The sequence below is a fragment of the Leptopilina boulardi genome, unplaced genomic scaffold (genome assembly GCF_019393585.1).
Source record: "Leptopilina boulardi isolate dan_hultmark-lab unplaced genomic scaffold, ZJU_Lbou_2.1 LbouV2_165, whole genome shotgun sequence".
Lineage (NCBI taxonomy): Eukaryota > Metazoa > Arthropoda > Insecta > Hymenoptera > Figitidae > Leptopilina > Leptopilina boulardi.
The window spans coordinates 4,947,628-4,960,629 of record NW_026137713.1 but is presented as its reverse complement, the minus strand read 5'-3'; the positions used below and the strand labels follow the sequence as shown (position 1 = coordinate 4,960,629).

The following is a 13,002-nucleotide window of genomic DNA, read 5'->3' as shown; positions in this document are numbered from 1 at the left end:
AATATACATTCTATTCTAGGTATTATCTATTTTCTGTCTAATATAGATTATATTCTAGATATTACTTATTTCCTTTTTATATTCTGCTATTTTCGAATAAAAAAATTTGCGAGATAATGATTCGGGAATACCACCAAAGTCTTTAGCAAAAAGTAGCGAACAAAAAATGTATGACGCACTTTTTTATTGGTCCAGCGGATGCTGAGCTAAATTAGAAAACAAATTCGGAAAAAATTTCGAAAAATGAAATAAGCGAGATAATCGTCCAGGAATTCCGCCAAAGTAGTTAGAAGAAAGTTCTGAACAAAAAATGTATGGCGCACTTTTTGATCGGTCCAGCGGATGCTGAGCTATACTAAAAAATACATTCGGAAAATTTTCGAAAAATTAAATTTGCGTTATAATCGCTCGGGAATACCACCAAAAAATTATCAAAATGTTCTGAACAAAAAATGTATGGCGCACTTTTTGATTGGTCCAGCGGATGCTGAGCTACACTAGAAAACAAATTTGGAAAAAATCTCGAAAAATTAAATTTTCGAGATAGTCGTTCTGGAATACCGCCAATAAAATAGGGAAAAAGTTTCGAACAAAAAATGTATGGCGAACTTTTAGATTGTTCCAGCGGATGCTGAGCTATACTAAAAAATAAATTCGTAAAATTTTCGAAAAATTTAATTTGCGTTATAATCGCTCGGGAATACCACCAAAAAAAATATTAAAAATGTTCAGAACAAAAAATGTATGGCGCTCTTTTTGATCGGTCCAGCGGATGCTGAGCTACACTAGAAAACAAATTGGGAAAAAATTTCGAAAAATTAAATTTTCGAGATAATCGTTCGGGAATACCGCCAATAAAATAGGGAAAAAGTTTCGAACAAAAAATGTATGGCGCACTTTTTGATTGGTCCAGCGGATGCTGAGCTACACTCAAATAAATTTCGGAAAAAATTTCGAAAAATTAAATTTTCGAGATAATCGCTCCGGAATACCATAACTGTCTTTAGCAAAAAGTAGCGAACAAAAAATGTATGGGGCACTTTTTGATTGGTCCAGCGGATGCTGAGCTACACTCATAAAATCTTGAAAAAAATTTTCGAATAAAAAAATTTGCGAGATAATGATTCGGGAATAATGCCAAAAAATTGAGCAAAAAGTCTTGAACAAAAAATGTATGGCGCACTTTTTGATTGGTCAGGTGGATGCTGAGCTACACTCACTAAAACTGGGGAATAATTTTCGAAAAAAAAATTTGCCAGATAATGACTCGGGAATAATGCCAAAAAATTTAGCAAAAAGTCTCGAACAAAAAATATATGGCGCACTTTTTGATTGGTCCAGCGGATGCTGAGCTACACTAGAAAACATTTTGGAAAAATTTTCAAAAAATGAAATTTTCGAGATAAGCGCTCCGGAATACCACCACAAAAATAGGGAAAAAGGTTTCGAACAAAAAATGTATGGCGCACTTTTTAATTGGTCCAGTGGATGCTGAGCTACACTCACTAAAACTGGGGAATAATTTTCGAAAAAAAAATTTGCCAGATAATGACTCGGGAATAATGCCAAAAAATTGAGCAAAAAGTCTCGAACAAAAAATATATGGCGTACTTTTTGATTGGTCCAGCGGATGCTGAGCTACACTAGAAAACATTTTGGAAAAATTTTCAAAAAATGAAATTTTCGAGATAAGCGCTCCGGAATACCACCACAAAAATAGGGAAAAAGTTTCGAACAAAAAATGTATGGCGCACTTTTTAATTGGTCCATCGGATGCTGAGCTACACTCAAATCAATTTCGGAAAAAATTTTGAAAAATTAAATTTTCGAGATAATCGCTCCGGAATACCATAACTGTCTTTAGCAAAAAGTAGCGAACAAAAAATGTATGGGGCACTTTTTGATTGGTCCAGCGGATGCTGAGCTACAGTAAAAAACAAATTTGGAAAAATTTTCAAAAAATTAAATTCGCTAGATAATCGTTCGGGAATACCGCCAAAGTCTTTAGCAAAAAGTAGCGAACAAAAAATGTATGGCGCACTTTTTGATTGGTCCAGCGGATGCTGAGCTACACTCAAAAATAATTTGGAAAAATTTTCAAAAAATTAAATTTGCAAGATAATCGTTCGGGAATCCCGCCATAGTGATTAGAAGAAAGTTCTGAACAAAAAATGTATAGGGCACTTTTTGATTGGTCCAGCAGATGCTGAGCTACACTCAAATCAATTTCGGAAAAAATTTTGAAAAATTAAATTTTCGAGATAATCGCTCCGGAATACCATAACTGTCTTTAGCAAAAAGTCTCGAACAAAAAATATATGGCGCACTTTTTAATTGGTCCAGCGGATGCTGAGCTACACTCAAATCAATTTCGGAAAAAATTTTGAAAAATTAAATTTTCGAGATAATCGCTCCGGAATACCACAACTGTCTTTAGCAAAAAGTAGCGAACAAAAAATGTATGGGGCACTTTTTGATTGGTCCAGCGGATGCTGAGCTACACTCATAAAATCTTGAAAAAAATTTTCGAATAAAAAAATTTGCGAGATAATGATTCGGGAATAATGCCAAAAAATTGAGCAAAAAGTCTTGAACAAAAAATGTATGGCGCACTTTTTGATTGGTCCAGCGGATGCTGAGCTACACTCAAAAATAATTTGGAAAAATTTTCAAAAAATTAAATTTGCAAGATAATCGTTCGGGAATCCCGCCATAGTGATTAGAAGAAAGTTCTGAACAAAAAATGTATAGGGCACTTTTTGATTGGTCCAGCGGATGCTGAGCTACACTCAAATCAATTTCGGAAAAAATTTTGAAAAATTAAATTTTCGAGATAATCGCTCCGGAATACCATAACTGTCTTTAGCAAAAAGTCTCGAACAAAAAATATATGGCGTACTTTTTGATTGGTCCAGCGGATGCTGAGCTACACTAGAAAACATTTTGGAAAAATTTTCAAAAAATGAAATTTTCGAGATAAGCGCTCCGGAATACCACCACAAAAATAGGGAAAAAGTTTCGAACAAAAAATGTATGGCGCACTTTTTAATTGGTCCAGCGGATGCTGAGCTACACTCAAATAAATTTCAGAAAAAATTTTGAAAAATTAAATTTTCGAGATAATCGCTCCGGAATACCACAACTGTCTTTAGCAAAAAGTAGCGAACAAAAAATGTATGGGGCACTTTTTGATTGGTACAGCGGATGCTGAGCTACAGTAAAAAACAAATTTGGAAAAATTTTCAAAAAATGAAATTTTCGAGATAAGCGCTCCGGAATACCACCACAAAAATAGGGAAAAAGTTTCGAACAAAAAATGTATGGCGCACTTTTTAATTGGTCCAGCGGATGCTGAGCTACACTCAAATAAATTTCAGAAAAAATTTTGAAAAATTAAATTTTCGAGATAATCGCTCCGGAATACCACAACTGTCTTTAGCAAAAAGTAGCGAACAAAAAATGTATGGGGCACTTTTTGATTGGTACAGCGGATGCTGAGCTACAGTAAAAAACAAATTTGGAAAAATTTTCAAAAAATTAAATTTGCAAGATAATCGTTCGGGAATCCCGCCATAGTGATTAGAAGAAAGTTGTGAACAAAAAATGTATAGGGCACTTTTTGATTGGTCCAGCGGATGCTGAGCTACAATAAAAAACAAATTTGGAAAAAATTACAAAAAATTAAATTTGCGAGATAATCGCTCCGGAATACCACCACAAAAATAGGGAAAAAGTTTCGAACAAAAAATGTATGGCGCACTTTTTAATTGCTCCAGCGGATGCTGAGCTACACTCAAATCAATTTCGGAAAAAATTTTGAAAAATTAAATTTTCGAGATAATCGCTCCGGAATACCACAACTGTCTTTAGCAAAAAGTAGCGAACAAAAAATGTATGGGGCACTTTTTGATTGGTACAGCGGATGCTGAGCTACAGTAAAAAACAAATTTGGAAAAATTTTCAAAAAATTAAATTTGCAAGATAATCGTTCGGGAATAACGCCATAGTGATTAGAAGAAAGTTCTAAACAAAAAATGTATAGGGCACTTTTTGATTGGTCCAGCGGATGCTGAGCTACAGTAAAAAACAAATTTGGAAAAAATTACAAAAAATTAAATTTGCGAGATGATTGATCGGGAATACCGCCAAAGTCTTAACCCGGGAGTCTCGAACAAAAAATGTATGCTGAGCTACACTAGAAAACATTTTGGAAAAATTTTCAAAAAATGAAATTTTCGAGATAAGCGCTCCGGAATACCACCACAAAAATAGGGAAAAAGTTTCGAACAAAAAATGTATGGCGCACTTTTTAATTGGTCCAGCGGATGCTGAGCTACACTCAAATAAATTTCAGAAAAAATTTTGAAAAATTAAATTTTCGAGATAATCGCTCCGGAATACCACAACTGTCTTTAGCAAAAAGTAGCGAACAAAAAATGTATGGGGCACTTTTTGATTGGTACAGCGGATGCTGAGCTACAGTAAAAAACAAATTTGGAAAAATTTTCAAAAAATTAAATTTGCAAGATAATCGTTCGGGAATCCCGCCATAGTGATTAGAAGAAAGTTGTGAACAAAAAATGTATAGGGCACTTTTTGATTGGTCCAGCGGATGCTGAGCTACAATAAAAAACAAATTTGGAAAAAATTACAAAAAATTAAATTTGCGAGATAATCGCTCCGGAATACCACCACAAAAATAGGGAAAAAGTTTCGAACAAAAAATGTATGGCGCACTTTTTAATTGCTCCAGCGGATGCTGAGCTACACTCAAATCAATTTCGGAAAAAATTTTGAAAAATTAAATTTTCGAGATAATCGCTCCGGAATACCACAACTGTCTTTAGCAAAAAGTAGCGAACAAAAAATGTATGGGGCACTTTTTGATTGGTACAGCGGATGCTGAGCTACAGTAAAAAACAAATTTGGAAAAATTTTCAAAAAATTAAATTTGCAAGATAATCGTTCGGGAATAACGCCATAGTGATTAGAAGAAAGTTCTAAACAAAAAATGTATAGGGCACTTTTTGATTGGTCCAGCGGATGCTGAGCTACAGTAAAAAACAAATTTGGAAAAAATTACAAAAAATTAAATTTGCGAGATGATTGATCGGGAATACCGCCAAAGTCTTAACCCGGGAGTCTCGAACAAAAAATGTATGGCGCACTTTTTGATTGGTCCAGTGGATGCTGAGCTACACTCACTAAAACTGGGGAATAATTTTCGAAAAAAAAATTTGCCAGATAATGACTCGGGAATAATGCCAAAAAATTGAGCAAAAAGTCTCGAACAAAAAATATATGGCGCACTTTTTGATTGGTCCAGCGGATGCTGAGCTACACTAGAAAACAAATTTGGAAAAATTGAGAAAAATTAAATAAGCGAGATAATCGTCCAGGAATTCCGCCAAAGTAGTTAGAAGAAAGTTCTGAACAAAAAATGTATTGCGTACTTTTTGATTGGTCCAGCGGATGCTGAGCTACACTAGAAAACATTTTGGAAAAATTATCAAAAAATTAAATTTTCGAGATAATCGCTCCGGAATACCATAACTGTCTTTAGCAAAAAGTAGCGAACAAAAAATGTATGGGACACTTTTTGATTGGTCCAGCGGATGCTGAGCTACAGTAAAAAATAATTTGGAAAAATTTTCAAAAAATTAAATTTGCAAGATAATCGTTCGGGAATACCGTCATAGTGATTAGAAGAAAGTTCTGAACAAAAAATGTATAGGGAACTTTTTGATTGGTCCAGCGGATGCTGAGCTACACTAGAAAACAAATTTGGAAAAAATTTCGAAAAATTAAATTTTCGAGATAATCGTTCGGGAATACCGCCAATAAAATAGGGAAAAAGTTTCGAACAAAAAATGTATGGGGCACTTTTTGATTGGTCCAGCGGATGCTGAGCTACAGTAAAAAACAAATTTGGAAAAAATTTCAAAAAATTAAATTTGCGAGATGATTGATCGGGAATACCGCCAAAGTCTTAACCCGGGAGTCTCGAACAAAAAATGTATGGCGCACTTTTTGATTGGTCCAGCGGATGCTGAGCTACACTTAAATAAAATTCCGAAAAATTTTCGAAAAATTAAATTTTCGAGATAATCGCTCCTGAATACCACCACAAAAATAGGGAAAAAGTTTCGAACAAAAAATGTATGGCGCACTTTTTAATTGGTCCAGCGGATGCTGAGCTACACTCAAATCAATTTCAGAAAAAATTTTGAAAAATTAAATTTTCGAGATAATCGCTCCGGAATACCATAACTGTCTTTAGCAAAAAGTAGCGAACAAAAAATGTATGGGGCACTTTTTGATTGGTCCAGCGGATGCTGAGCTACACTAGAAAACAAATTTGGAAAAATTTTAGAATAATTAAAATTGCGAGATAATCGTTCGGGAATACCGCCAAAGTCTTTAGCAAAAAGTAGCGAACAAAAAATGTATGGCGCACTTTTTGATTGGTCTAGCGGATGCTGAGCTACACTCAAATCAATTTCGGAAAAAATTTCGAAAAATTAAATTTTCGAGATAATCGCTCCGGAATACCATAACTGTCTTTAGCAAAAAGTAGCGAACAAAAAATGTATGGGGCACTTTTTGATTGGTCCAGCGGATGCTGAGCTACACTTAAATAAAATTCCGAAAAATTTTCGAAAAATTAAATTTTCGAGATAATCGCTCCTGAATACCACCACAAAAATAGGGAAAAAGTTTCGAACAAAAAATGTATGGCGCACTTTTTGATTGGTCCAGCGGATGCTGAGCTACACTAGAAAACAAATTTGGAAAAAATTTAGAGTAATTAAATTTGCGAGATAATCGTTCGGGAATACCGCCAAAGTCTTAACCCGGGAGTCTCGAACAAAAAATGTATGGGGCACTTTTTGATTGGTCCAGCGGATGCTGAGCTACAGTAAAAAACAAATTTGGAAAAAATTTCAAAAAATTAAATTTGCGAGATGATTGATCGGGAATACCGCCAAAGTCTTAACCCGGGAGTCTCGAACAAAAAATGTATGGCGCACTTTTTGATTGGTCCAGCGGATGCTGAGCTACACTTAAATAAAATTCCGAAAAATTTTCGAAAAATTAAATTTTCGAGATAATCGCTCCTGAATACCACCACAAAAATAGGGAAAAAGTTTCGAACAAAAAATGTATGGCGCACTTTTTAATTGGTCCAGCGGATGCTGAGCTACACTCAAATCAATTTCAGAAAAAATTTTGAAAAATTAAATTTTCGAGATAATCGCTCCGGAATACCATAACTGTCTTTAGCAAAAAGTAGCGAACAAAAAATGTATGGGGCACTTTTTGATTGGTCCAGCGGATGCTGAGCTACACTAGAAAACAAATTTGGAAAAATTTTAGAATAATTAAAATTGCGAGATAATCGTTCGGGAATACCGCCAAAGTCTTAACCCGGGAGTCTCGAACAAAAAATGTATGGCGCACTTTTTGATTGGTCCAGCGGATGCTGAGCTACACTAGAAAACAAATTTGGAAAAATTGTTGAAAAATTAAATTTGCGAGATAATCGTTCGGGAATACCGCCAAAGTCTTTAGCAAAAAGTAGCGAACAAAAAATGTATGGCGCACTTTTTGATTGGTCCAGCGGATGCTGTGCTACACTCAAATATTTTTTTTGAAAATTTTGCGAAAAATTAACTTTTCGATATAATCTTTTTTAGATAATAAAATAATACATTTTTTGACCATTATTTCAGTTTAACTAATAAAATATTTGCTTTTGATAAAAAAATTACTGTAAATATTTGATTAATGGAAAAAAAGAGTGATGCCACCTACCTTCTAAAAAGCGGGTCTATATTAGTTTATCGACAAATGTTCATAATAAACTTTAATACATTGAAATTAATAAAAACATTAAATTTTTATAATTATTTAACAATAATCATCATAAAAAACATAAATTTATTGTTTTAATCATTTAATTATATATTTCATCATTTTTTATATATTTGAGACAAAATTTCAATCTCAACCCCGTGTTCCAGGAATGCTCCGCCAATTTCGTGGAGCATTCGCATCATACAATCTGTCAGGGTTTCTGTCTACTTCTGCCTATTTTCTGTCTATTTAAAAATTGATTATATTCTATGTATTTTCTAGTTTCTTTCTATTTTCTGTCTAGTTTCTGTATGATTCTATTCTAGGTTTTATATACGAATATTGTGAAAGGTTAGGACAGATATAATATCTAGGTTCTGTTTAGTTTCTGTCTAGTTTCTATCTAGTTTCTATCTAGTTTCTATCTAGTTTCTATCTAGTTTTTATACTGAATATTTAGAAAGGAGGTGACAGGTGTACTATCTAGGTACTATCTAGTTTCTATCTATTTTCTATCTAGTTTCTATAAAAAATATTTAGAAATGACAGAAAAAATGGTATATTTGGTTTAAACGAAACTTTACTCTGAGTACTTATTAAGTTAGTAAATGGTAATTTAAATTATTGTATTAAATTAATTAATTAAGTAAAATGTATCATTAAAATAAAAATATAATATAAATGAAAATAAATAAAATTAAATTTTTGAAAAAAAAATGAACTTTATATGGTCAATAAAGTGAGTTATAAAACGATTTGAAGTAATGCAAACTATATCAGATTGGAATTCGAATAATTTTAACTTCAAGGTGCACAGACCCTTCAAGTTTAATAGTACACCTCTTGACCCACCCATATCAACTTAACGATGCTTATTCACGGGGTATGGTTAAAATCATTATTCATTGCTCTTAACAGGAACAAAATCTTTCTTTCTCTCTCTCTTTTGATAGAGAATTTCAATCAAATAAGCGAAGAAAATAACCGTAATGCCATTAACGTTCCGTAGCGCACAAGTATTAGAATGTTTCAGGCTGGTTGCACTTGCCGGCAAGAAAAATTAAATTACTCTTTTTCCTTGCGAGTTGAATATACGCTCACCAGAGAGCGACGCTGACTTGATCACCGACCGAACGGATTTTATTTCATTTCCGCATGTTAAATATAAGACTCTTTAAATGATGAATATATATGTGTTTTATTAGCAAAAAAAAAAATTTCACTTTATGATTCAACAAATATAACGAGGACAATGCTCTCATATAGTTTTTTTTATAATTCTCCATTATATATATTTTTTAATTCTATATATGCTAAATAAATATTAATTTGTTTCAAATAAATATTTATTTGTCTCAAAAAAAAATTTATTTGTCTCAAAAAAAAATTTATTTGATTTAAATAAAAAATTTATTTCCGCTAAATAAAATTTGATTTGTGCTAAATTAATTTTTATTTTATTTAAAACAAATAAAAAGTTTATAGACTCTTGAGACAAATATATTTTTATTTTGAATCAAATAAATTTTATTTGTCTCAAATAAAAGATTTCATTAGGTGTAAAGTTTGCAGGAAATTATTAAGGAAAACCTTTTTCATAAACAGAAAACACATTAAAAAAAAGAAAAACTTTTTTCTGAACAAGAAAAAAAAATGCATCAGTGATTGACCGGAAGTGAGAATATATACAATAATTGATTCAATCAAAGAATTTATTTCAATCCGAAAGTAAGGTTTCTCCCCCTTTTTCCCCATTAGAAGCCGTAAATTTATAAATGAAGTGTAAATAAAACCTTTATAGTTCTTTATTTAAAGAATTGATTTCATCTTTTCTTTTTTTAATTCCTCGGATCTTTTTTCCTTATATATATTAAATTTATTTTAAAAATAACTATTAGCGCCTAATTATAATAATAATATTTGTATACTGAAAAAAAATTTAATTGATTTAAATACATCGGTTACTTGACTATTATCAAATAAATATTTACTCGAATCAAATAATTTTTGAAACCAAATAAAAAATAATTGAATAAAATTAACCAATAATTTCTGTTAATTAAAATAAATAATATTTGACTAAAATAAATAAATAAATTATTATTATTATTATTAAACAAATAATAATAGCGGGGTTATTAATTAAAAATCCATAAATAAATAAAAATTGTAATAATAATAATAAATAATAAAAAATTGCAAGTGGAATAATAATTTGCATATTGAATTCGTGATTTATTTTATTAAAAAAAAATAATAAAAATGAGAAGTAACAGTTACCTGAAAGACGAGAACAAAGGGAACCCATTGATAATATTTTACATGCTTTGTTATTCCTTCAGCGACACGTTGACGGTCGACCTGATGTTGCTGTCGATGATTACGATAGTTGTTGAATTGCAATGCTGGCGCGACACCAGGAAATGCAACGTCTACACCAGCAACGCCCAACATTGCACCAGTCACGAAATACGTGCTATGCATCCAGCAATAAGCGTTAAAAGCTTCAACTGGAATGTCCCTGTTTAAAAAAAAAAAAAAAAAAGAAAAATATTTCTCCATAAAAATATTATATTTGCAAGACAGGGGAAGTTTTCTCTCTCACCCCTTCCCCCCCACCCCCGAGTTATAAATAACCAAACCTATGAATAAAATACCCCTCTCGATATATATATATATTTTTTTATATTTATGTAAACATACTCATCATTTTACAGAAACTCTATACAGAGAAATTATTTTTAAAATTTCTATTTTCTTCCCATGTCATTCACTGTGGTAATTTCGAAATAATTTAATTTTCATTAATTAAGAATTTTTCACTCGTTTGTATTTTTTATTTTATTTATTTTTAATTATTAATTATTCATTAATTATATTATATTTATTATTATTATTATTATTATTATTATTATTTTTATTTTTATTATTATAAATAATAAGAAATAATATAAATAAATATATAGTAAATTAAATAATAATGAAATTAAAAATATTTTCGATTTTATATTATTTAATTTTTGACGATATAAATATAATATTAATTAAATATAATTAATTTAATCTGCAATTTTTTTAATAAAAAAAAACTTGAATAATTAATTAAAACATTAATTTTATTTAAAACTTATTTTTGTTATTTTATTGATTCTTTTCTTTTATTTTATTCATTCTTTTATTCTGTATTTTATTTATTTTTCATTATATTTTACATTTTTAAATTCCTAGTTTCTTTTTTTTTGGGCGAAATTTTTTATTTAACTTTTATTTATATTAAAAAAATTAAAAATAATTTCATGAATATAAAATATAACTTAATTTAACTAAATAATATTTTGTTTCCGGGAAAATTTTTTTTATGTAAAAGAAAATTTTTTGTTTACCAACAAAACATGTTTTTTTGAGTTCAAATATATATATATATATACGTAATATATACAACTTTTATCCTATAGACAAATATTATATTTATAAAATTTTGGTATGAAGAAATATCTTTTAAAACGAGATCAAGGGGGGATTTCAAAATACGTTTGACTATTTCAAAATTTATATTCAAAAATATATATGTTATTTAAAATTTTCTAAATGAACTTTAAAAACTGTTGTGAAATATTGCTGATGGAATCAGTTTATCATCAAGATAATCGTGCAAAAAGTAGCGAGATAAAGATAAAGCAGAATTTTCTAATTATAAAAATTGCACGGTAATGAAATTATTAAATGTTTCGAAAGAAACAAACAATTTTTTTTTTAAATTTACATGTTTCTTTATATTATTTTCATTATTATTATTATTATTATTATTATTATTATTATTGTTATTATTATTACAGTAAAAAAAAAAATTATTTTATTAAAATAATCGAATATTATCCAATAAATATTTAAATGCATCAAATAATTTTTATTTAAATTAAAGAAATTAAAATTTTTTATAAATTAAATAAAATTTCGACTAAAATTTTTTATTTAAAACAAATATTATTTGATTCAAATAATAATTATTTAATACAAATAAATATTTATTTGATAATAGTCAAGTAACCAATCATTTGAATCAAATAAACTCACAGAAAATTAAAAGGCATTAAAATAAGCTGCAACGCTTATTATTTTAATCCAATTTTTCTTATTTTAATCCATTTTTGTATTAAAATAAGCAAAATTGGATTAAAATAATAAGCGTTGCAGCTTATTTTAATATCTTATAATTTTCTGTGCTATTTTTCAGTGTATTTTTAATATTGTTTTATTAATATTTTTTTTTGTTAATTATTATTATTATTTTTATTTATTTATTTAATAATTTAATTTATTTATTTAATAATAATAATAAAACAGGAATTATTATTATTTTTATTATTATTATTATAAAAATGCAATATTATAAATAATTAAATAAAAAATATTAAACCAAAGAAAAGAATTTTTTAAATTCAATTTTCTCTGCAGCACTTTGGATAATTAAATCAAAAAAAAGTTTTCTCGTCATTCAAGGATTTTTAATGTGAATTTTGAAATTTTGCCAAACATATTCAATTCGCCTATATATAATTTGCATTACAAAGTTGCAATGAAATATATTTCTAACATAATAATTTTTTTTTTTTTTTTTGCTGCATCCCTTCATTCTTTTTTCATATATATGTGTAAAAAAATATTTTCTTTGAAACAAGAATAATAATAATAAAAAGAGGGCAATAAATTTTATTTTCTACCTTGTGTGAATGCAATCAATAGGATTGCCAACTGCTTGTTTCGCCGAAAGCATTACGGAAAAGACGATCAGAAGAACGGCAGTAAGTACATGGAGTCTGGTTACACAACCATCACTTCTTACTCTGTTCACCTAAATCAGAATATAAAACGAAAATAGATTTTCTGTTTCTGTGTGTTACAATTTTTAAAAAACAAAAATTTTCTCAAAAAAAATTTTTTTTTTTTCCCCTCAACAATAATAGGTAAAGTTGACAATTAATTTTAAAAAATATTATATATCATTCAAACAAAATAAATAAAAAAAAAATAGCCTCGATAAAATAATTTATTTGAATCAAACAAATTTTTTACTTGTAAGAAACAAACTTTTTGTTTCGATTAAGTTAAAAAAAATTATACAGAAAGTTAAAAATTTTTTTTCTT

At 29.3% G+C, this 13,002-nt stretch overlaps 1 protein-coding gene across 3 annotated transcripts in view; it reads right to left on the bottom strand.

Moving 5' to 3' along the window:
* LOC127277130 (innexin shaking-B) overlaps positions 1–13,002 on the bottom strand; it is a 61,612-nt gene that overhangs the window by 47,412 nt on the left and 1,198 nt on the right. For all 3 annotated transcript variants that reach the window (XM_051297979.1, XM_051297989.1, XM_051297990.1), the window contains exons 2-3: positions 12,579–12,709; positions 10,138–10,378 (exon numbers count right to left, since the gene is read on the bottom strand). In XM_051297979.1, coding sequence (XP_051153936.1) covers positions 10,138–10,378; positions 12,579–12,709 — 372 coding nt within the window. The remainder of the gene's footprint in view (positions 1–10,137; positions 10,379–12,578; positions 12,710–13,002) is intronic.